General features: G+C 38.5%; 1 protein-coding gene across 1 annotated transcript in view; it reads right to left on the bottom strand.

Annotated features, from left to right (window-relative positions):
- The window catches only part of DNAH3 (dynein axonemal heavy chain 3), a 56,221-nt gene that overhangs the window by 20,337 nt on the left and 11,414 nt on the right, over positions 1–24,470 (bottom strand). Inside the window, exons 16-45 of the mRNA XM_069029937.1 lie at positions 23,913–24,069; positions 22,012–22,156; positions 21,519–21,730; positions 21,168–21,259; positions 20,631–20,745; positions 19,973–20,089; positions 19,603–19,782; positions 18,344–18,480; positions 17,482–17,683; positions 16,804–16,896; positions 16,386–16,496; positions 14,633–14,747; positions 14,044–14,242; positions 12,901–13,009; positions 12,443–12,556; positions 11,099–11,275; positions 9,994–10,085; positions 9,355–9,574; positions 8,391–8,525; positions 7,517–7,628; positions 6,725–6,966; positions 6,019–6,119; positions 5,835–5,940; positions 4,650–4,779; positions 3,915–4,151; positions 3,428–3,531; positions 2,132–2,426; positions 1,476–1,655; positions 327–450; positions 79–235 (exon numbers count right to left, since the gene is read on the bottom strand). Of these exons, the coding sequence (XP_068886038.1) occupies positions 79–235; positions 327–450; positions 1,476–1,655; positions 2,132–2,426; positions 3,428–3,531; positions 3,915–4,151; positions 4,650–4,779; positions 5,835–5,940; positions 6,019–6,119; positions 6,725–6,966; positions 7,517–7,628; positions 8,391–8,525; positions 9,355–9,574; positions 9,994–10,085; positions 11,099–11,275; positions 12,443–12,556; positions 12,901–13,009; positions 14,044–14,242; positions 14,633–14,747; positions 16,386–16,496; positions 16,804–16,896; positions 17,482–17,683; positions 18,344–18,480; positions 19,603–19,782; positions 19,973–20,089; positions 20,631–20,745; positions 21,168–21,259; positions 21,519–21,730; positions 22,012–22,156; positions 23,913–24,069 (4,510 nt within the window). The remainder of the gene's footprint in view (positions 1–78; positions 236–326; positions 451–1,475; positions 1,656–2,131; positions 2,427–3,427; positions 3,532–3,914; positions 4,152–4,649; positions 4,780–5,834; positions 5,941–6,018; positions 6,120–6,724; positions 6,967–7,516; positions 7,629–8,390; positions 8,526–9,354; positions 9,575–9,993; positions 10,086–11,098; positions 11,276–12,442; positions 12,557–12,900; positions 13,010–14,043; positions 14,243–14,632; positions 14,748–16,385; positions 16,497–16,803; positions 16,897–17,481; positions 17,684–18,343; positions 18,481–19,602; positions 19,783–19,972; positions 20,090–20,630; positions 20,746–21,167; positions 21,260–21,518; positions 21,731–22,011; positions 22,157–23,912; positions 24,070–24,470) is intronic.

The raw sequence follows: 24,470 nt of genomic DNA, 5'->3' as shown, positions 1-24,470 counted from the left end.
TTACTTACTGATATTATAGAAATAATTTACTTTTTCTACTGCTCTCTCCTACATCAACATAATTAAACTACAACTTACTTGCAAATGAGTGTGTGGACAGAGCAGAACTCCTTTAATAACCCTGGAAAAATCCCGTAGATTGAAGACATAGTGGGATTTTGAAGGAGTTGGGAGAAAATTATCAACTGCCAATTTATAAATCACTGATGTCGCTTGGACCATCATCTTACCCAGCCTTAAGAAGGAAAAGAAATACAATTTTAACTTCTGCAGATAAATCACAGGTCAAAGACAACAAAGGTGCTACAGGAGATAGACCCCATTACCTCAGAAATGAAGCATCAAAGCCTTTGCTGAAGTGCCAGTCAGTAACTGCAGTGAAAATCTTGGTTAAAATGTCATCATTGAAAGAACAGATAGAGACAATATTCAAGTGCCGTGTGAAGCGTCCTGTGAAACACAGATGGATGCAGAGAGATTTCAATGTTCAAATATCCTTCCACCTTTCAGCTAGCATCTTCTAGGACTGACTGTCACTAAAACAACATTTGAATCTGGGACCAGCTTCATGATTTTGTTTCTGGCAAATTTTTGCCCTAGCAGTGATGCAAAAGAAATATAAACTGGTTTGTATTTTTTATCAGTATTTTACTTAAAATTACTGTTTTGAGTCTGTAAACCATGCATCTCCATTACAAGGCTGCTATTACCCAATTTGAAATTTCAGCTCACTCAGCCTTCTTGATTATGATTTGACACAGTAAAACTTTACAAAGTCAAGGATCTTTTTAGTGGCTTTCACCTAAAAAGAATCAGTCTTTACCCGAGTAAATTTTAGAAATTCAGCTATATCAGAATAGTTAATTTCATAAAGTCTCCTCAGAGCACATACAGTTATATCTGTACCACAGTGTTTATATGAAGGGAAGTAGAAGGAAGTGCTTTATAACAATGCAGATGTATGTAGCCTATAATAATGTAGCTGCAGCTACATTAGGGCTTTTATTTACGTAATTTTTTTGTTAGAAAATATAACCTCCCTTATGCTGCTGTGACAGGAATTGTGGAGTTGCAGGTAACATGCTTGTAAATAAATGCAGGCAGCCTACCTTAGCAGCAGCAGATACAACTTCAGAAGAGACTTGCCAGAGACATGGTAAGAAGATGTATTCCCTCCCTTTTCCAAAGAACAGAAAATGGAAATAATCTCCATCGCTAATTTTAGAATAACTTTCGTCATTCACTGTTTAATCAACATAAAAACATTCTTTCTAAGGTTGATTAAACTCCCCCTGGAAAAGGTAGAGATTTGAACTTGAACCTAATGGACCTGTACTTGGAATGTCCCACTCAGTGAGTGCACCTGTAGATCCACCAGTGGCAGATAAATGCAGAATTTGCCATGAGCAAACCTGAACCCACCTCACAAGTTCAGTCAGCTAGATAACCACTTGCCACACTAATGCATTTCCTACCTGTAATGTCATTCCTGCCTCCCCCGGGGGGGCCCATAGCTGAGACAAGCAGCACATCTCTGATACTGATGTGGGATGCATCTTTCCTGTCGTACCAGTGCCCGTGATCAATCCACTGCCTCAGAAGCTCAATAGCTGGCTGTGCTCCATACACTTCCTTTTCAGGCATGTTTAGGTCATCTATGGAGAGCACAGATATTGGATAAAAAACCTCAGTGTTTAGGAATTTAGTTTTCTTCTAAGAAGGAAAAATAACTGAACTAGAGGTAGAAAAAGGCTGTGTGTTTTTATTTATGCTTCCCATTGAAGTAACCAAAATCAAATACAATTATACCTCGCAGGGATAATTAGGGGTGATGGCTTAACTTAGTGTGGCTGGTGATTTTGTTTAATTTCATGTCATGTCCCACTGCAACTCTAAGAACTATTCTGAAGACAACCACCACTTAAACCTCTCAGCAAGGGCAGTGCTAATTCTTTGATGGTTCTTGTGTGTCCCTTCCAGCTTGGGAGATTCTAGGATTCTATGATTCTCTGGATACCTGAAAAAAGCCAAAAAGCACTGAGGCAATCCAAATTTACTAGTCTCAGTGAACCACTTCCTTTGCCTAAAGCTGGAATAAAAATGATTTTTAAAAATGAAAAATATGTCTTACCCACAAAAATTATAGCTTCTTTCCCTGCAGGAGGTCCAAATAATCCTTTTCTTCTTCTGTCCAGCTTGGACATAATAATATCCTGGGTTTGGTTAGCAGAGGTTCTTGCAGAGAAGTTGATGAAACTTGGGATGTATTTTTCCTTTGGAAGTTTTAGTAGAAAATTGTTTGTTATAGCTGTTTTTCCAGTGCCAGTGGGACCCACAAAAAGCAAAGGGACACTATGCTCCACATATGTTTTAAGAAAAAACATTTGTCTGGCAGTTTCCATTGTTGGAATGATCAGCTCAGATACCTGCAGGAAAGTAAAATAAAACAGGAAAATCTAACATCTAATACCTTAATCAACATGAATTTGCAAGCAACTACAGGAACCCTGCAGCACAAATGCATTTTTATAAAATGCTATTGTCTGAAAACCTAAGCTATAACAAGGTTCTAGTAGACCCTATGGCCCCACTTCTTGTTCAGGGCTTGTACAGTCAATAGCACAACCAGTATTATCTATATCATGGTTCACAAACATTATATAAAGCCTGGATGGAGAACTATAGAGTAAGCATGGCCTAGTTCTGTTACCCTACTGTGCAAAGGGAAAGGAACACTGGTTTGGAAACTTCCTTCTCTTCCTCATTTTTTACTCATAATTAGCAGCTGGGGATTTGATACCGAGGGAAGATTTTCAGCAGCAGAATGAAATGTAACCTTACATCTCTCACGTACTTTGTAGACAAGACAATTGCAACTACAATGCAATGCAAAGTTGAACAAGCTTAAGTTATCTTGAAGTTTCATCTGCAGATCTCTAATGTGCTTCACTTCCATTCAGTTCACAGCTGCCATCAAAATCTGAGTGTCCCTATTTGGAAATGGAGGGGATCCAGGACTCTCAGTACTGTTCCCCATATCCCAAAGTAGTAGTAAATCTCTTTGCTTGCTTTCTCTAAGTAACTTATACCATAATATCGTAAGATTAACCACTGGAAACAGAAATGAAGGAATGGAAATTCAGGCTTTGGCTTTTTCCTGCCATGGTTTCCCCAATATCAGATGCTGTTAGAGAACAAAGCAGAACCCAAATTTTAGCCACCAGGCAACCTCAGGGCTCCATGTGCACCTGCAGTGCTGAACTTCCAGTGTTGGTGGTACCAGAACTGAGACAAAAGCATGAACAGGAGCTTACAGAGACTAATGAAATGTTGCAAAGCAATCATTGAACAGCCTCATATAGTTATTTATACCTCTAAACCATTTAGTCAAATAATTATTTTCTACAATAAAGACCCCAATGTGCACCTTAGCCCCTGGGGCGATAACTTGCTCTTCCTTTGTGATGTAGTCTGTCCACATGTGCCACTGCCCATGGCCACGCTTGTGAAAATAGAAGTCATAAACACTCCCTGTTAATTGAAAAACACAACATAGGAAAACCCACTGATTAAATTATAAACTTCATTAATTTGAGTGTGAGATGTTCAACACTGAGATAATGGAAGCTTTCTAGTAGATACACAAAATACACCCCCCACCCCCCCTTTCCCCCCCCCCACTGCCATTATCATCACCAAATTATTTTAGGTCAGATTCAGCCACATTGTTTGAGTACAACAGAAGGCATATGCTACTCCTGGTTAAAAGAGCCAGGAAAGGGCACCCAACTGTGCAGCCCAAGGCTTGGCAGATGGTGGCTCTGCTGCAGACTTAACATCTGCCAGGCACACTAAGTGCCAAGCTTTCTTACTGCTTTATAAAAGGCCAAGCAAGTACAGTTACGAAGAAGCACCTTTTTCTGGGAAGATATTATTTTTGTTAAGCTTCACATTTTTAGGGCGTGGGTTTTCCTCATTCATTCCATTGAGCAAGTTGCGGAAAAATGAATCAAATTTTCTTCTGCTGTCTGCATCAATGATCCCTCCAATTGTCCACACCAAAGCAAAAAGGAAAAGGGCCTGCAGCCATGAGGTGATCTGCTGATTGGATAAGCTTTCCTTGTCTTCTTCATCGGATTCCTTTATTTCATCTAAAACACGTATTTTGAATTTTAGTTAAATGCCAGTAACAACCATAAACCCCAATTCAAAATGCATTTTTGCAAAAGGATCCTGAGACAAAAGTAAAGCACTGTCTTCAGTGGAATGAAGCCAATCTACAAAAGGAGGATCTTGTCTGTGTAAAATACTGTTTACAAATAAAAATTAAATCGGAAGAAAAATATTTAGAAAGAGTCCTAACTCTCTTCTTCAGATGTCAGCAAACAGCAAGCAAAACATAGAAAACACTCACAAGATCATATTCAGTTTTGTAGTGACACCAGTTTCCAAATGTGAAAGCTCTGTATGCTGGTCAAAGAACTATTAGTAATACTGATCAGTGAGATCACTGAGCATGTTGTATGAACTCAACAGTAAGGAATTCCTGTGGTATTTCCTTGCATCTTATAACCTGCATTTTGTCCTGGGACATGGCAGGAACAAAAAAGAAAAATTGAAATAAAAAGAAGGTGGCTTAGGGTACGTACCAAGGAGAGAAGAATAGAGTTTCATCAAGCTGTAACTCAGGTGAATAGAGGACGTTTTCACAATGAATTTGCAATGATGGTGAATGAAATCTAAACAGGGCTCGACTAGCCACATAAACAAGTCACTGACCTACCAGGAGAAAAGGAAACAGCTGTGTGACAATGCAGGCCTTGCCACATTCCCCACTGTCCCTCAATTCACCCTCCGTCAAACACAGGGCATCAGAAATTGTCCAGGTTGGCAGAGACAAGATCAGGAAAGGGCCTGTGTGAGGCAATACTGAAATGTTCACAAGGTCACACCATCACTATCTGATGGTGAAAACAAGTTGCTTTCACCATGGAGAAGTTTTCAGCAGGAATTCTGTTACCAAGTTACTAATCCAGACAGCAGAGCAGAAGCTCAGCCTAGAGAGACCCCGGTCTTGCTTAGGCAACAACAAAATTGTTCCAACAGAAACAAAGGCAAAGGCTTCATCCTCCCTTAAAAAGAGGCCCCCTACTGAGGACTCAGCACAGATACTGTGCCACAGCAGAAATTCCAGTATGCTGGGGCAGACTGGTGCCTGCAGGAGTGCCACAGCAGGCGAGTTAATACTGACCATGGCTGGTGGTATCTGCTCCATGAACTCAAACTGGAAAACAGGACAGGAATCATGACCCACCCTTTTCCCAGGGACTAGTACTCAAAAAGATGCACTAAAGGGTCAGGCTATCTATTGGTTAAGGAATAATTATTTTACTCTTATGAACTAAGAAAACTATAAATAAAGAGCTCTTCTAGTCTTGATACTTCTTGGGAATTTGATTCTAATTTCCTGTAAAAACTGAAAGGGGATCTTCTCAAATCACATAAATAAGTTTTCTACAGCTCCAATCCTAATATTATTCCAATTATTTTACTAGATTTTAATGCCTAATAATAGAGATTTTAAATTTGCATTAAAAGCTGATTCTCACCAACACGTACTTTTATTTGCATCTACTGAAGACATAGTACAATACACAGCACAAAGAGCTCTCTGTCATGCAAGCAATGAGGTGAAAAAGGCTTTCAAGACTAAGCTGTCAATGTTAATAATAAAAAAGTTTTGATTCTCCCTGTCTGCCTTCAAGTGGGCAAACTGTGAATATCACCTTATAGTCAATCTAAATTAGACCTAGGTAAAAAATGAAGTCTCGCACCAGCGCCCGGTGTTCTTCCTGCAGGTTTGGAGGCAGAGTTTTCATGTAGGAATCCTTCAGTGGCTTCCAACCCAACTGTTGTGGGTCCATATAGATCATACCACACCTGGGAAGAACAAACACCTGTGGTAGAGGAATACATGTGCAAGGTGGGACAGTTCAAGCTTGAACGCTCTCACGTTACCTGCTGACAGTTGCTGGAGATGCCTCCTCTAAGTCCGCTGGCTCAAAGATTAAACTCATTTTGGAGTTCATCTGAATTATTTCACCACTCATTAAGCATAACTGAAAGAAGAGCGTCACATAAACATGGTCTAGTCATGTCAGTGCTGATTGTGAAGTCAAAGCAATGCCATAAAATCACTGAAAATTCCACTTAGTGTCACTTCTCATTCATTCATTTGTATCCTTACAATACATGATATTTTATGACCTTACCTCAACTTTTCCATGTCTTACTGTAAGGCTTGCAGAGAAACAGAGAACAATGCTCTATCTTTAAATAACTCTGCAAGAAAAAGCAGTTATGACGTGCATCTTTTTTTTAATTTATTTATTCACTTGGTAATTTAAGCAAGTTCAGTTTTCAATCACAGAACTGAGTTCATGCATTTCAGTTTCCTAAAAAGGTCAATAAAAAAGCCTCAGTGATAGACCTCATTTCAATGAAGAAGAAGCAAGACAAGGCTTCTAGAGAGAAGTAACAGGTTAATATTATCTAATACCATCTAAACCCACTCATACAATTGGGGAAATAAAGCAGTGCTTTTAAGCACATCAGCCTTTCCTGAGTTTCACACCTCCTTTGACTAACATAGTAACAATATTGCTATGACTAAAATCAAGTCTGTTTATTCAAGGACGAGGTTACAGGCAAAAAATTAGGCTACCTTTTTATTATCATCCAGCACAGTGTTCATGTTCTCTATCCAAACTGCATCCACTGGGCCATCAAAAATAATCCACTTGCGATCATCTGTGGTAGAAGATGCTTGTTCCCTGAAGGCCTTTGCAAGAATTCCATCTGACCACTCGTGACTTACAGGATCAAAACTGCCATACAACTGCCCCATAGTAATGGCTTTGGGATTAATAACTTTGTATTCAACAGCAAATTCATCCATGGCGTTTGCTGTGTAAAAAGGCAAACACATGAGCTTGAGAATTGGATAGGTTAGCTTTATTCAATAGCTGAAGTACAGAACTCGATGATTCCTGAGGATCCTACTCTAGCTGCTCAAAGCAAGAAACCCCAGATATCTGGCATCTAAGTAGCAGTAAATACGAAATTCCCTTACTTGTACAAGGGAAGCAAGAAGCCTGCTGTAAAAAAACACATGAAAAAAAGAAAAAGCAGAGCAGCATAGATTTCATGTACTTACGGGAGCTACTTACAATATCCTATCAGAGCAAATTTTTTCAAGAGTATTATGCCAAATAAAATGCCTAACAAAATTCAGAAAAGCATAAACACATTAGTATGGCTTACTGTTTCAGCAGATGTAAACAAAAATACTATCAGACAAATATACCAGACAAAAATAGTTCAATTAATAGAAATTTTGCAGTCAAGGAAGGAGAATATAGGACAATTAACAACCTGGGCATATCTCAGCAAAGGAAAAATAACAGTCATAGAATTGACTTCATTTAATGAGAAGTTTGTGGCTGGACAATGTTACCTGCACACAAATCAGCCAGGGCTCCAGCCAGCACTTTGTATGAACTGGTCTTCCCACTCATAGGATCTCCAACGATCATGAAACCATGGCGCACCAGCATCATTTCATACACCTGCCAGTGACAGGAGAGCCACTCCTTAACATGGCACAAAAGCAAGTGTTATGTGTTATGTGTATGAAAGTAGAAGTCTCTCTCCTGCTTTCAGATGTGACACAACCAAATCTCTGCACTCTGCTGGCTGACCAAAGCCTTCATCCAAATCAGGGGGCAGTCATGCTTTTATGGCAATTCTCACTGATACAATTTAAGAAGTCGTTTTCCCCAGGCATCCTCCCTTTCTCCTTGCTAAATGTCATCTCTCAGCTGCAACAGCAGCACTGTGCAGGGTGTGAGGGCACTAACGAGACACTGGAGATCACAGCCCTGAACTGAAAGGGCCTGAACTGGAATCAGTGGTTACCAGAGAGGCTGACAAGAAGGGACTGAAGCTACAGCTCTGAGGATCTGGCATATGGCCGGTCCCACAGAGGCTGTCTTTGGACTGCAGGAGTGGGAACTTCTTCAGTCACCCCACAAGATCTTGTCAAACCTCAAGTCAAAGCAAAAACACCATCAAACAGACTTGTTACAACCCCTAAGAAGACTTTTTTATCAGGTTGAGGTTGATATTTCCTGGTTTAGCTCCTTCACAGACTGTCTGAATTACAGAATTACTGTGATCAAAGCGGGCTTTTATTCCATGATTTTTACTCCATTTGTAATATTCCATCAATTGGTAAGGAAATTATTAGCTATTCATTCATGACACAGACAGTGAATGAAGAATGTTTCTGCTCTCATGCTTTTCATCCCCAGAAGTATGTGAAAACAAACCTGAATAATTTTTCCAATGAACCATGGCACTGGTTGAAGATTCAATTTTTCAATATTTTCAGTTAGTGCCTTGCAAAATAGGTCATAGTCTGGTGTAGGAAGAACCACTCCAGGAAACAGGTCAGATATGATACCCTGTTAAGGAAAGACAGAATAGAACACCATTTAAACATAGGTTACAAAAAGAGAAAATTCCCAAGTAAAACAATATTCATACAGATAACAGAAGCTTAAAACCAAATGTCCTCAGCCAACTAACTAACAAACTAACAAAACTAACTTCTAGGCAAACTGAAGCCATGGAAGTATTCTGTATACATGAAACTGAAACCTGTGCCTGCAGTTTTCATGAGCATACTGCTATTGCAAAAAGAAGCTTAAACTTTGCAAATTTGCCCCCATCAGGATTACACAAAAGGATGTGAAAGTAGTTGAAAGAATTTCAGTGATTAAATAGAAGGGTGTGTGCTCCAAAATTTCAGAGCAGTGACTGTGGCTGTGCTTGTACCCTAGCTTTTAGTCTTTAATATTGATTGCTTTGTAGCTTAACAAAGTCTTTGCTTTCTATTAAAGCAGCATGCAAAAAGAAACGTCATCATTTTTATTCTGAACTCAAATTTCTAATTGACCTTAATTATCCACATCTCTTTTGGAGCACAAAGTCAGAATGTGACATTTCAAAGAATGATTTCCACAAATAAAACAGCACAAGATGATTTTTAACAAGATACCTTCTACAACATTTTCTAGAATAACTTTAAAGGCACCATTGAAAGTTTGCTTTTCAGAATAATCCTAACAGAACCAAAGAGTTCCTCCAGACCAGTGGACTGAAATAACTCTACACTAATATGGCATCATCTAGATCAAACCATTCTAAATTAAGATAATGACCTGTTTCTGCAGGTTCTTATAATGGATCTCATCATCATAAAACCTAAAACACACTGGCCTGATACCTTACCTGAAACAATGGCACATCCTGGGACAAGAACTTGGCCAAATTAACATCCAGCAAAGCCCGAAGTAACAACACACTTTCATTTTCAGTTGGGTACTTGAGTTTTAGGTTCCCTGCAGCTGTCAGGACAGATTTAACTGCACGCATGCCATAATCATAGTGGTGCTGAGATGACAACTGCTCTGAGCACAAACGGTAAGTGGCAACAATTTTCTGGGCAAGACTGTGGATAACAAAATATAGCATGTAAAGTGAAAATAGCTCACCATGCAAGGAAAATAATTTACCTATTTATATACACAAAGTAACTGCAGTGATTCTAAGATACAGCAGCTGACAAGATGGCCCAAAACACCTGGGAAGCAAGACTGTAGATTATGCCATGCTAGAGAATGTGTGCATCATTTAGGAATTCTGTCTGATATTCTGATATATTTTCCGAATGATCCTGTGTAGAAGTGCACATCTGGCAACATGAGGTGGTAAATGAGAATTGACAAGGAAGCAGGAGATTGAGAAGTACTTTCTGGAGGAAAAAAAACATGGACAGCCTTCCATGTGTGCCTCAAACACACATATATGCCTTATAGAGGAATGAGGTATATCAGACTCAACTAAGGTAGAAAATTCAGCATGTCTTACCTCTTAGAGTCCAGAAATCCCATTGAATAAAGTGAAATTTCCCCAATCAAGGCATAATCTGGGACCATCATGGCAACTGTTCGGAACAGTGCCTATAAGGAAAAAAGAAAGATGCCAACTTTTGACTATGGGATACTGTAATAAATTGTGCCTGTTTTGTAAGAATAGCATCTCTCCATAAATTCATGAATCATTTGAAATCTATGAGACTTCTTTAGAAATCTGTTCTATTCTATTCTGATCTTATCAAGAGGTTCAAGAGGTCTGTGCTAAGCACTGCAGTAACAAATGCTTAGAAAGAGTCAATTCTAAAGAACTATGAATACAGGAAAAGGGAGGTGACATTCATCTCACTTTCATAACAAACTAACACATAGTGTGGTTAATGCCCTGTAAAAGATGATGCAAAGGATTGTGGCAATCCTAGAAAAAGAACCAAGACCATATCAGTCTCTCCATAGCATCTTAGCAACTCACAAAGTTATAATAAATTTAAATTGGGATTGGGATCACCAAGCCATTGTAAACCCAGAGAATTTCCACTTAGGGAGAGCACAGTTAAAGCTGTAAACTGGTATCAGTATGATTAGACTGAGCCCTTTCATCTGTGCATTTTGTACAACCCTAACTTTACTAAAGCTTGGCGAAAAGCACAGCGGGATACACTTGAACAGGTTATCAGTTGTGCTGGTTTTGGCTGGGGTAGAGTTAATTTGCTTCACAGTAGCTGCCTGAGGCTGTGCTTTGGATTTGTGCTGGAAAGTGTTATAATTCCAGGGTGTTTTTGTTACTGCTGAGCAGAGCTCACACAGAGTCAAGGCCTTTCCTGCTCCTCACCCCACGCACCAGCCGGGAGGATGGGGGTGCACAAGGAGTTGGGAGGGGACTCAGCCAGGACAGCTGAGCCAAGGGCTATTCCAGAGCATATGGGGGGATGCTCAGCAGAAGAAGCAAGGGAGGGGATGTTCAGAGTGATGGTGTTTTTCTTCCTTAAGCAACTGTTACACATCAGTTTACTATTCGACTGCTGACTTTTCTCATCACTATAGACTAGAAGTTGAAAATTCAGTTTAATTTCTACAAGAAAGCAGGATTTCAGACTTACCTTCAGATTATCAGGCAACTCTGCCCGTCCAGCATAGCCAGGATTCATCGTAATAAACACAGCACACGTGGGATTAAGAGAGATCTCTGTCCCTTCAAAGATGAATTTTTTGAGTTTGCGAATGATAGCCTGCTGGATGCTAAGTATTTGTTGGGCAACTACAGATAACACTTCAACCTAATACAGACAGAACAGATTGGAAAGCATAAGACACTTGGAGATAATATAAAATGGTTTTGTTTACATATTTTAATGGCTGTATTTGCATTCCTCCAGGGAAAATCACCCTCAGCCTATATATTAGCTGCCTATGGAAGGGATCCTCTGAAAGTTAGTGCCACTATGCTCTACTCAACTAACAGAGATCGATCAACAGAGGCTTCTGAAAGCCTCCACAGGGAAATACCGTGTGCCTGAATGTAGACATCTAAGTTAGTTGGACAGGAACTCCCTCTGGAGGCCTCTAAAAGCACTTTCCCTTCAACTCAGATACATAGCGTTTAGGCTCTGGAAAAACTGACTCACTCAATGCCCAAAACTGAAGGTAAATAACAGGTAAGGCTGCCCAGTGCTAATCCTGAGTGTTTTAAAGTATCAAGGTAAAAGAATACTGGAGAAGGAATGCTAACACTTGAATTCACTAGGAAACAAGCTCCAACAGAAAAATGGGAAAATTAAGGAGTTAAAGATACCAATCATACGAAATAGAATTCAATGAAATTTCCACATTTACTAGTATGTACTTAAATTGAATTCCATCAAAGTAACAATAAAACTTATCCAAAGCCATTAGGGACCAAATTTAAACCAAAAGGACCAGAGTAAGATCAAGGGGGGAATTAGATGTGTCTGTTTACACAGCCTGGTGACCAAGATCAAGGGGGGAATTAGATGTGTCTGTTTACACAGCCTGGTGACCAGGTCACTCAGTTAGTGACACTCAGTTCTAGTCATTACAGGAGTAACTCCACTGGGATTTGTCTGTCTTGTGCTGAATACAGGCAAATGCAGCTCCACAACTGTAGCTTGATTTCTCAAGGAGAAGACAAGAACAGTTCTTTCCCAACAAATGAGTATCACATACAAGAGAAAAAAATGTAAAGGACTTTTTTTTCTGCTAAATTGACCCAGAACACAGCACTTCTGCAACACAGCACAGGTAAGCGTGTGCTTCTAGAGCAGGCAGCTGAGTGCCTATTTCTGTGTCACTAATTATCAAAACAAAGAGGCCTCACCACAAGTAAAAGCAGAAAATTGGCAATACTGCTGTCATGTCTAAATCTAAAACTTCTTGTGTCTTAAATTAAAGCTTTCTTGTTTTATTTGTCTGAGTTAAAACATTACCTCAATTCTATTGAACTCGTCAAAGCAGGCCCACGCCCCAGCTTGTGCCAGCCCCTTAAAGAACTTGCCCATTGCCTTGTAATCGAGGCCATCAGAGCAATTAAAGACAACACACTACAACAAAAACACAGAGAGCATTTCTCAGTATTAACGCAAAGTCCACTATAAAATTCTTAGCATCTAAAATGGGAAGAGATTACTGTTGCTAATTTTGAATTAGAAAACCAGGATGCCATATAGACACAGTCCTAAATGTGTGCTTCTTATCAACTGGTCCTGTGAATAAAGAACAGAACCACAGGATCATTAGAATGGAAAAGACCTTAACATGTTCAAGTCCAACTGTAAAGGAATAGCTACAAAACAAGCAGCACTTGCTTAAGAATGGCATTTTAAGAAATATCTACTACATAACCAAACATAAACAGTGGAAAGTAGAAAAAAGGGAGTTTTGGTACCTGCTTAGCTATTGCTTTTGCTAGATCTTTTGTTGTTTCTGTTTTGCCAGTTCCAGCAGGCCCTTCTGGAGCACCACCAAGATTTAATTTCAAGGCACCCATTAACGTCCTACATTACCAAGAACACAGGCATTAGAAACAGCAATCTTTAACGTCAGATTCTTTCTGAATGGATTGATAAGTATTTTCCTATCCAGGCTCCCCTGGAAACAATTTACTTGTTTCTCTACTGACTTTTCAGCTTGCCCTAAAAACCCAGTATTGTCTCATAAGTGATTCCTAATTGTGGAAGCTCACATTCAGCCACTTGGCCTAAAAGGAATGTCAAGGCTTTTATTACATGCATCCACTTTGTATATCCACAATTACACAAGCAAATGAACAGTGCCATGAGCAAAATGGTAGAGTCTGCAAAAGCATGCATTTCCCTCAAGTGGCACTTGAACTGGCAAGAGCTTGAAGCTGGCTTTATAAATTCAGCCAATCTTTAGAAATGGATGAGAAAGCATAAAGGTTGGTACAAAAACCCGGGAATCACACTGCTTTTCAAGTGAACATCTTACTAAAATGAGATCCCTGTTAACACTGGAGTGATCTGATTATTTTACAAAATCCTCATTCAAAGGCTTTGACTCATGTCCTCAGGGCTCACCAGAAGTGAAATACCACATGCCTTTGAATATTTTAACCTTGAGGACTGAAGCATTTCCACTACAACCTCTTGCAAGGCGGTGGAGGAACAGGAAGCGTTTAACTGCATTCAAACATCTGTGAAGGTGTGCTGGTTTGGACTATTGGGGCTCTATAATTACTTCATTTATCTTACAGGCAGGCATACCCAAACTGTGTGTCTTATTTCAGATTAATTAATTGACCAGTGCTACTGTAGAATTTGCAGTTCCATTGCCATGTGTTGCCACCTCTTTTCAGAAGCACTTTGTTGGATACAATAGAGTCTATTACTCTACTGGTGTAGAAGCCTATACATTGTAAATATTTTACCATATTTGGGCAAAGATATATAAGATTTGCCTCTAAATTCTACAGAAGAATACTAGCTGCTATTATTAACTAGAACAAATGAAAGTAAACACAGATCAATCCAAAAAATGAAAACATTATTCACAGACAATATGGCTTTACCTATAACATCGATCTGTCAGTGGGGTTATAACCAGACGCTGAGAATTGCCCAGATACTCATAACCATATTTCATTTCTGTTGTGATCATTCGCACTATCACATCATTCTCTTCCCAGTAGTATCTCAGCTGAGAAATCCACTGGAAGTCATTCAGATCTATGACTTTATCTTCAAGCAATTTTGAGACCACATCACGAGCTGCAGAGTACGACAGAGATTGTTTGAAAAATGTAAACACTTCTACTGTGTTAGTTTATTTAAAACAACTTATAAGTAAAGTAACATTTACTTAGAGCTATATAAGAGTAATTCAACATTTAGAGGCTGGATTTCACATTAGAGAGGAATTTGCACTTGTTTTGAATAGGGAATCAGGTTAATTTTAACCAGATTCCAGTATCTGTTCTAAGTAGATGGGAGATCCTTGCGCAGTACTGAGCAATCCCCATTTGCCCAAAGAACTGAGCAACAACTCTGTAAAGGCTGATTCAGAGCAAGCATTTTAGGTGCCTCTCTCCAAGAGCCCACCCAGCTAATGAGAGCAGAACTGCCCCAGGTGGAACAAGGGCAGCAGCAGCTGCACGTTACCGTGCACATCGATGACAATGAGAGCTCCAAGGGTCAGCCGGGCTCCACTGGACAGCTTTCCTCTCACTAACTCAACTATGTCCCTAATCTGTAGATTGCTCTTCTCCAAGAAATCCTGTCACAGAAACAAACACAGGCATTAATGAGATGCTGTAGCCAGCAGGTCCTAAGCTCCTATGGGCGCAATCATTGTAGACAGCCCCTCCAACAAAACATATTAATGGAAGTCTGGGCACTACACAAACATTTAAAATTCTCTTTTGTATTCTGGCATTTTATTTTACTAGGAACACTTCAAAAATATTTATGGCTTGAAAGTAATATAAGCAGAAGTCTTATCTTTCTTCCTAATGGAAATGACAAAACTCTACGATGGGAGAGGAGCAGATACTCTTTGTTTTGGTTCCCCCATACCAGAAAGGAATGGGCATATGGGACCAAATCCATTAGCAACATGGTTTAGTTGGCTCTAGTTTAAACAGAGGTCGGACTACATGAAGTCCAGAGGTCCCTTATATTCTGTGATTCACTGTTCTGTGATTCCTTCTCATTTTTCTCCAGCTGTGGATTGTTCAGGATACTTTCTCTGAAAGTAATAAACATTTTTAGTTCTGTCTGGACATATGGAATAAGATCTTCCACTGGTGTTAAACAATATAGGCAAGCTAAATCTAAGAAATTCAGTAGGGATACAGAAACAAAAAGCCAATATTAAAATATAGTATTTGTTGTAAAGCTTATTAATACTTTTCTACTCCAACATTTAAAAAGCAGCCCAAACATTCTGTTGACAGAATTAATCTCCAAATAAATCCTCATCCACCCAGATTAAATAGGATCACAGAAAAGCCCAGTGAATTATTTCCACTGCTTGAGCAGGCATTTGAACAAAGCCTCAGTGAAGTGACAGTTAAAACTGCTGCAGTGACAGAGGCACTAGGAACACGTAAGAAAAGTCTCTTGCATGAAATTACAAATTTAGCTGCTGCACCTTTCTCACCAGGAGAGCCAAGCAATAGCCAAGAAATCAGTGGTGACCTTATCACTTTCCACAGCTCCCTGAAACGAGGTTGGAGCCAGGTGGGGGCTGGGCTCTGCTCCCAGGTAACGAGTGACAGGACAAGAGGACAGTCTTGAGCTGCGCCAGGGGAGGTTTAGGTTGGACATTAGGAAGAATTTCTGCACAAAAAGAGTGATTAGACATGGGAATTGGCAGCCCAGGGAGGTGGTGGAGTCACTGTCCCTGAGGTGTTTAAGGAGCCTGGACATGTCCCTCAGTGCCAGGGTCTGGTTGACAAAGTGCTGTTGGGTCATGGGCTGGACTCAAAGGGCTCAGAGGTCTTTTCCAACCTCATTGATTCTGTGATTCTCTGAAATAACTTCACCATTCTGTAAAGAGAGATTTCTGTCTGCATGTTTCTCTGAGGCTTCCCATGTAAAGACATGAATTAGAAATAAAAACACATGGTGTTTAACAATGGTCTGTCACTTTTTGTTTGGTACTTTAGCTTACACCAGTATCACTTGTAAATGAAGTAATACCATTTCCTTCAGTAGGATTTCTCCTGATACACCCCAAAGTAAATGGGAACAAACCTCTGCTAAGACCCAACACAAAAGGAAAAACAAAATAAAGCACACTGCGTGAATAAATCGCAATGTGTTGTTGATTGAGGCTCTCCTTTGCTAAAAGGAGCTTTTCATTAATTAATCAGAGTTCAGTGCCTAGAAATAGAAAGTAAAAAAATCTTACTTGTAAAGCTCTTGTCCTTATAGCCCCGGACACTTCTTCTGTCCAATAAATGGATGAAACACAAATAACTGCCTGTCCAGGCCACTGAAGTACCCACTCTTTTCGAGGAACCTTAAACCAAAAGATCATTCCAGACACAAGAAGTCATATGAACACATTAGATTATGCCACTGATAACAATTACTTTCCCCAAATGTCTTTTGTCTCATGCTGCAAATAAATGGGAATCAGCATGTAAAGCTTTGATACTTTTTCTTCATGAAACTTCAGAGTTAAAACTTCAGACTGGTACTACTGAACAAGAAGAGCTGGATTCCACTTAGCTTCAAACATGTTTCCCTGGTTAAGAATTTGAGCAACCTGTTCATGTATATTTGCTTGTGAAATCTAACTTACAGCATAGGTCAGGAATAATTACCTGGCTATATCCTTTTATGCCATCTTGAAGAACTTGTCTTACACTGGCCAACATCATTTCTTCTACTTGCAGAAGCCATTTTTCTACCATGCCCTTCAAGAAAGAAAAGCAGTTAAGAGTCAACACACATTTCCTGGTTATATTCTTCAGTGACAAATTATTTGAAATGTGTTAGGCTTAAATATGCTTTCTTTGGACCTGGGTGTTGTATATAAAAGGAATAAAAGTTGAAATTTCCCAGGTTCTGACAGGTAATACTGTTGTTTACACTGTCTGAAGGCAGGTATATTAAGCTAACTCTAAAGACAACCAAGCTAAAGAAACAGCTGGATATGTTTCATATAAGCATAAACAAAAAACACAGATTGCATGGTCAGGTAAGGCTGCTCATTTTAACCCAGGGCATGCTTTGTTCCTGCAGGATTAAGGGAAAAGTGTATCTGTAACTCACAACAGGCCTCCCCTTTCAGAGGAATTTACTGCAAAATTGGTATGTCTCACTCCTTTTGGTAGGAAATCCTTTTTATTCTAGAATACCAGTCTGCACTCTCACTTTCTAAACTCCTTTCATGATGTGATTCTAAATTATTTAAACCTAATTCCCTCAAAAACATGCACTTTATGCAATGTATTATGTATTAATCTAATTTCATATAGTAAAAATTTTTTTTAAATTACATTTGCTTTCACTGGATAGATTTTATCTATGAAAGGAACAATTTCTTTCTCAGAACTGATCATGCCTATGATCTCCAGATCTTCTGTGAATTCCAGTTTAGCAATTCCTTCAAAACACTTCTTTAAATGTGGTTGTACTCGAAGTGGATCCTTTGTTTCAGACAGTATTTCAAGCAGCTCATCGTTAGACAGGAAGAAGAATCTGCCAGAAAAATACAATTACTTTCCAATCATGAAAATTGCCATTAATAATCGATTCATGCAATTGGTTTTATTGTTGCTTAAGACACTAGTGTATCAGAGAGGAAATTATCATCTCAAATACTTTTCCTTAAGCAATTTTTAACATTATAAAACCCGTCACATCTGTTTTTTCAGCATTTCAATGTGACCATCTTTTTATGCAAAGGAACAAAAAGGCTTCTCAAACTCAGGCAGGAAAGACCAGATGGCTCCAGGCAGCCATTAATTACCCTGTACAAACCCTGAATCCTGCTCCTCGTGATCATGTACAACTCCCACGGATCACACACCTCTAAAGAGGGTAGGGCAGGGACATAATTGCATATCAGCCAGGGGAAGGTAGCAAGCTCCTTCAAAAACACCGTGTGAGTAAGAAAGCCTCTCTAATCAAAGTTTACACTGTGACAGACAGATTGTGCCTCCCCATCCCCGCCTGCTCCCAGCATTTCATAACTGAGGAGAATGAGTTATGTCTGGAGATGAGAACAGCTTTTCATTTTTTGCTCCATGTGACTGTGTCCCACATATGTTTATAAAATGAGACTTTTCAGCTCAGTAGAAATGGTTTGAAAGAGCTCATGCTTCTTGTTTCTAACTTAGGCCTTTTAAATTAATTTACCTTGGGAAAAATAATCTTTTTGACTCCAAGTAAGTATTCAGCCCCTTCTGAATGTCCTCTAAGAGAATATTTGCTTCCTGAAGTCTCTCTAACATCTTGGGTTGTTCAGTTGCTACAAGTACCTTTGTGTCTTTCACCTTTGTAAAAATAAACACAAAGAAGAAACTGCTAAAAACTGCACTAAGTTTTACATTAAAATTGTTAGCATCAATCACATCTATTACAGGAGGCTAAAAAGCTGTATTTCTCCTCTGTAGTCTTCTTTCATGTTATTAAATATGTTTGCATTATTTGATTGCTTTGCTTTTCAGACTGTCAGTTTTACCAATTTGAACTTTATAGACATTAATGAAGGAAATATCAGGAAATAAGATCTTTGGCACTTGTTTCTGTGTCTTGAGCTTGCTACACTGTTTTCCACTCACAAATAAGTTCTATCAGAGACCCAGTAGATGACAATTATTCTCTGTTCTCACTATCTAGGTTGCATTTTTTCTTTCTGATAACACTCTTCTTCAGAGGATTCTATTTCAGTACAGACATCATCATTCACAGCGTCTGAGCTGTTGGACAGGTCTCAACTTCTATTTAGTTCCACTGATTATTTCAACACCTTTATCACACAATCACACACTCTCAGCATTTTTGACAAACATCTCAGCTCACACCACCACTGTCTGGCCTCTTACTCAACTTCTGATTTACAGGGAATTGAACAGGTTACCAAATTGCACTTCCTATCCCCATTATCTTAACCTGACACACTACCATGACAGTCCATATTCACTTAAGTTTTGAATAACCATGTCATCACATATTAGAAAACAATCACATGAAGAAACAATCCACTTAGTTGCTCCAAAATGTGTACACTTTGTAAGCCTGATGCAAACTCTCATTGCATCCAGGCAAGGCTTTGTACAGATTGTCAGTGAAGTCGTAAGCAGATCCTGAAAGCAAAAATCATTCATCTTTCTACCTAATTCTGACCATTTAGAAACAAAAAAGCTAGAAAATTTAGAATTCATGTTCCTTGTCCCTTCAATACCCAGCCTTTATAGAAATCTCAGTGCAATAATGATGTAATCTACCACTTTTACTGCAAGACTACAATTTGTTGGACTTTAATGAAGGTTTTTCCACTCCATGGATACAAGTATCCTACAGCAGAAGAAGAGAACAGTATATGCACATGACATTAATAATCATGTTACCAGATGTGCATAGAAATACACAACTTATGAAATGTTAGCACTTACCACTTCTGTCATGATGTTTTTCCAGTATGAATCCACAATCTTAAACTTTCTGCCCTCTTCAGGCATTTGAGCTATAATGTCTTCTGAACTAAAAATTGGTTCCAAATACAACCACGTTGCCTGACATTTTAACCAGCTGTCTATAATGTCTTGCATTAAACACAGCTTATCTTTCCAAGCCTGCAATGAAAACATTTAGTAGTTAAGAAAAATTAGTAGTTAAGCAGAATTACAAGAATAAATCAAGAAGTATTAAAATGTGCTCTTAGTTAACAACTCTGTAATGTCTTATCATGTCAAAATACCTTGCAGCACTTGGGGAAAGCATACTATGAGACATGCAAGCTCAGTCACACTGGCCTTTCCTTACCACACATTCAGCTTCTATTGGCTTGATGAAGGGAGAGCCACATACTGTCTGAGTCTTAACAATGTGATCATCCAGCAAAAGCTGGATGTCATCCACTGCTGACAGGATGTTGGTGTCCTGTAAATACATCACACTTTGGTAAGTCAAATGGCAGTCACTTTATTTCACCACTCATTCAGCTTCCTGTTTCCCCCTTCTCTATGATGGTTGAAGCAGCAAGGAATTGAGAAAGGCTGCAAATGTGTGAAGATATCAAATGGTATCTCCTCTGTACACCTCTGTTTCAAAGGTCCAGAGACAGATTGTTTTGTGAATTGGAAGCTGGTGCCTTCTGACTCAGTCTTTTGCACTGTGATTCTTGTTTCTTCTGAGCAAGTTAAAATTTTGCTACTGTCCAGCTTTCCATACAATACTGGAGAAGTCCTCAGGCCTACATATTTGTTAGGATAAGTATGTGAGATCACAAGCTGTCCAGATACTAAAGTCCAAATAAAAAGATATATAATAACAGAGACATCTGCCCAGCCCTGGGCTAAGATACAACTTTCCATTGTGCCACAATAATCAGCAGCAACGTCCCTCCTGTATTTCTCAAGTGGTATTCAGAATCAAAGTAATTATTTTCAGATATATATATATTGATTTGGTGTTTACTTACAGTATCCCTGTACTTCACCAAACCGAACTGCACATCGACCCACTCCGATTTCATCTTCTCTATTGATTTCTCTAAGGAATACTCCTTACTTGCAGCTGCTCCAACAGGTTCTAGTCTAAATTGAAATGAAACATATCTTTGAAATGTTTTTGTAACATAGCTGAAGAGCATAAAAAAAGCAGCTGCAGGTAGAGTTGCATATCAGACTACCTTTCATAATAATTTGTTCATAATATCATAGACTCTTTCTTCAAGGAATATTTTTCCACTTTCAGCCTCACCAAGTTAGACATATTGATATTAATTGGAAGACAAATACAGACAAAATTCTGAGTGAGTAAATTAAGTGGTTTAGGAACACAACTGGATTTTTATGCCTTTGTGCTACAAGAACAACTGACAGTTCACTGCTTGATAAAATACAGCTGATTTTACAGCATGTTCTAAAAGCACACAAAACCCCAAAAGAACTAATATTTGGTATCTGACCTAGGAAATTCAATGTCTTAAAAAATGAGACTAGATTAAGCTTCTTACTGTTCAATAAATTTTGAGAGTCCACAGTCCAATATGTTTTTAAGGTTAGTATTTGCATCTGGTTTGATCTCGCATCCTACAATTTGACTAATCTGAAAATAAAGTAAGAAATAAATCTATTATCAAGATGCATTTTTGTGAAATCCTTTCAAACAGCAAGCAACAAGTTCTAATGAAGTATTAGTGAACACCCTAATTTGCTTTTCTGCCATAAATTATTAATTTAAAGAAGCTTCTGCCTGTGGTGTTACAAATTTCAGAACTGGATCTATCATGTCACAGGATAAAAGATATTGGACTGTCAGTTTCTGTGGCAGAATATTTCCACAGTTAAAGCAGAGTTTGAAGTACCTGCTCCCAGTGTCTCTCCTTCATTCCACGATTGCAGGCAATTGACAGGACAGGAAGATGCTGTTTAAATTTATCAAGCTTGTATTTCATGGATTCTGCCATGCGCCTGGGCACGGGCACATCTGGGAAGCTCTTACTGAGCTTGTACATGGTCCTCCACATATTTCCAACTTCTTCACTAATTTCATCAGCATTCAGTTGCTGAAGAGGTCCTGAATACAACAGCATAAAAAAGTGCAGCAGGCACATCAGCACAAAGGAGATTCCCAGGGTGGTTTAATTACAGCTATTTTTAATCATTGTCCTCTAACTGAAAATCAATTGTGTTACAAAAAATTATCTTAATGCAAAATCCAAGTCAGTAACTCTATTTCACACTGCTTCACAGCATTTATTTCTTAAAAATTATTTTCTCACCACTGATCAACTCTTTCAGCTTCTACTTAATTAACTGTAAATAACATGTTTCATCAAATGAGCATCAAAGCCTCACCATTCATCCATTCCTCAGATTTGGTATGGAAGCTATATGCTGTTACCCAAAGCTGCTCAAAGGGTTCTTTGGTTGCAATTATAGATTGCAGTAGAGGAAATTGAGTCTTCTCCCTCTCAAGCAAATCTTCCTCAAAATTAATAGCCTTTAGAGGAAAAAAAATGTATATTATTTCCATCAAAAATTCCTATTGTTGTTTAAACTTTTAAACAGATAATATTGAACACAATTATTTTACATGTCTTAAAGCCAGACAGATCTGTAGATATAGGCCTATGGATTTTAGGTACATAAGGTAAATGGTGTTCTTCCCCTGGTTATTTCATGGAACCATAGAGGTCTAGTCCAACCTAAATGATTCTAAGATCATCAAGTCCAACTGTTAACCCAGCATTTGTGGGTATCTTTTCCTCCTCAAATAATTTTAGAAATCCAAATCCATTTTAGAATAACATAATGTACTATGGCATTCAGTAAAAACAAGGCTCACAAGTTTCCAATCCACTGTGAAATCTGAATGTAATCTCCTCAGTTAGAGAGGCTTGCTGGAATTTTTTTAAACTTGTGATTAGGTTTTTTTCTTTTACAGAATTATCTGGGAGCTCCCACCAAAACAGGAGTTAATTGCTCTGCTTATCCACGGTAAGGCATTGTCTTTGTCCTAAAGATTCTACAATAAAAACCAACATGCAAAGATTTAGATTTAAAAAAAAGTCTTGTCTTCATTTTACAGGTAGGGAGGTGAAGCCCAGAGAAATGCTGTCTGAAATGCAGACACTGAATTCAGATTGAGTCCTGAGTTTGTGCTTTCATAATGCCAACAGGCCTTCCATAAAACTTGTAATAATTCAATATGAGCTGCAAGCAGAAAAAATATTAAAATTCATATTCCAAGATAATATTTAAATTCATGTATTCACTGAGCTAATAGTCATGTCATTGAAATTGTGTGGCTACACCTCTCATTGTGATCATGTATTAAGAAATTGAGGCTTAATTACTTGTTCTGATCTACCTATAACAGCACATCAGTGCTGTAAACTCACACTAATTAATTAAATATACTAGATGCCTTTAAATCCGATTAATAGTATTGGTGTGTAGGACTACCAGTTTATCTAAATTCTAAACTCATTTAATTGGTTCCATTTTTTCTTTTGACTTAATTAAAATCTTGACCCCTAAGGCTTCATATATGGAGAAATCTTATTGTCTCACTGTGTTTTAGAAGCTTGATTAAGCCTCACAATGCCTGTGAGATCTCTCAAAGACAACCCTTCTCATTTCCCAGCAGAGTCACAGCTAAAATAAACTGTTCAACTTAGAATGATACAGGAGATTGGAAAGAGAGCCCTGAATAGAATCTAGGGATCTTGGTCTCCAGTTTGTTTCCTAGCATTTGAAATTCCTGTTGTGTTAAAATGCATATTTAATGCCTATCAGCATTAAATGGAAATGATACAAACAGTTGAAAAACATTTGGGTTTAATTAGAAAACAAGCAGAGGGACTGAAAACAGACCTCCAGTGCACAAACCACGATTCAGGGAAAATGCCAGCTCCCTCACATTCTGCCTCTGCCAACTCTGCCAGAAGAATTGTTTTCTGTAGATAGCATCTTGCTACTACTGACTGCTTGGAAACACTGAAATGCAGTATTTCAATTTTAAAAACTCCCTAACATTTTTTTCGCAAAAAATTTGCTCTTCAACTCAGTAGTTGGGACAAATCAGCAGACAGGGACAAGAAGATATTTGCCACATCTTTGTGCATCTGGAAATTTTAAAGCCACCTTAACAATACACGGTCAGAACCCCCAGAAAAAATATCAGGTGCAGGAACCAAACTTTTGGTCATCCAGCACATTGTAACCCACTCCACACTTGATTAATAAATACTAACCTCAAATTCTGTTAGTGCATTATCTATATTCTTATTTAACTCTTCAAATTTCCCAGCATTCTTCCTCAATTCTTCCACGGTCACGATATCCCCACGCCTTTTGAAGCTTTCTAGTTCTTTATTATAAAGTTCAAGAGTTTTCTTAAACTGAGAACACCTGAGGTAAAGATAGTTAAGGTAATATGATATTGTGTTTCATTCCTTTTCAGGTTTCAGTTATTTTATTAATTACAACAGGCACTGTCACATGAAATCTGATCTCAGTACTAGTGTAAACACAGATGCCAGTGAAAGCTCACTAATCAGTTCTATCAGTTCATGGGATTGGAATTCAAGGCTCATTTTCAAATCTCACAAATTACTTACTTTACTTATATTTGCTACCTTTACTACCTGGAGAAAATAAAGGAAGAATGAAAACAATGTAACAAAACTACGTGTACTAACCAATATAACAACATAAAATTATGAATATTCTGGACCAATCCTCCATTCCTCCTTTCAGAACTATTTAAGTAGAGAGGTACTCTAATCAACCCTCATCAACAGTGTTTTTCA

The sequence above is a fragment of the Aphelocoma coerulescens genome, chromosome 14 (assembly GCF_041296385.1).
Source record: "Aphelocoma coerulescens isolate FSJ_1873_10779 chromosome 14, UR_Acoe_1.0, whole genome shotgun sequence".
NCBI lineage: Eukaryota > Metazoa > Chordata > Aves > Passeriformes > Corvidae > Aphelocoma > Aphelocoma coerulescens.
The sequence above is the reverse complement of the archived record's forward strand: the minus strand, read 5'-3'. Positions and strand labels throughout refer to the sequence as shown.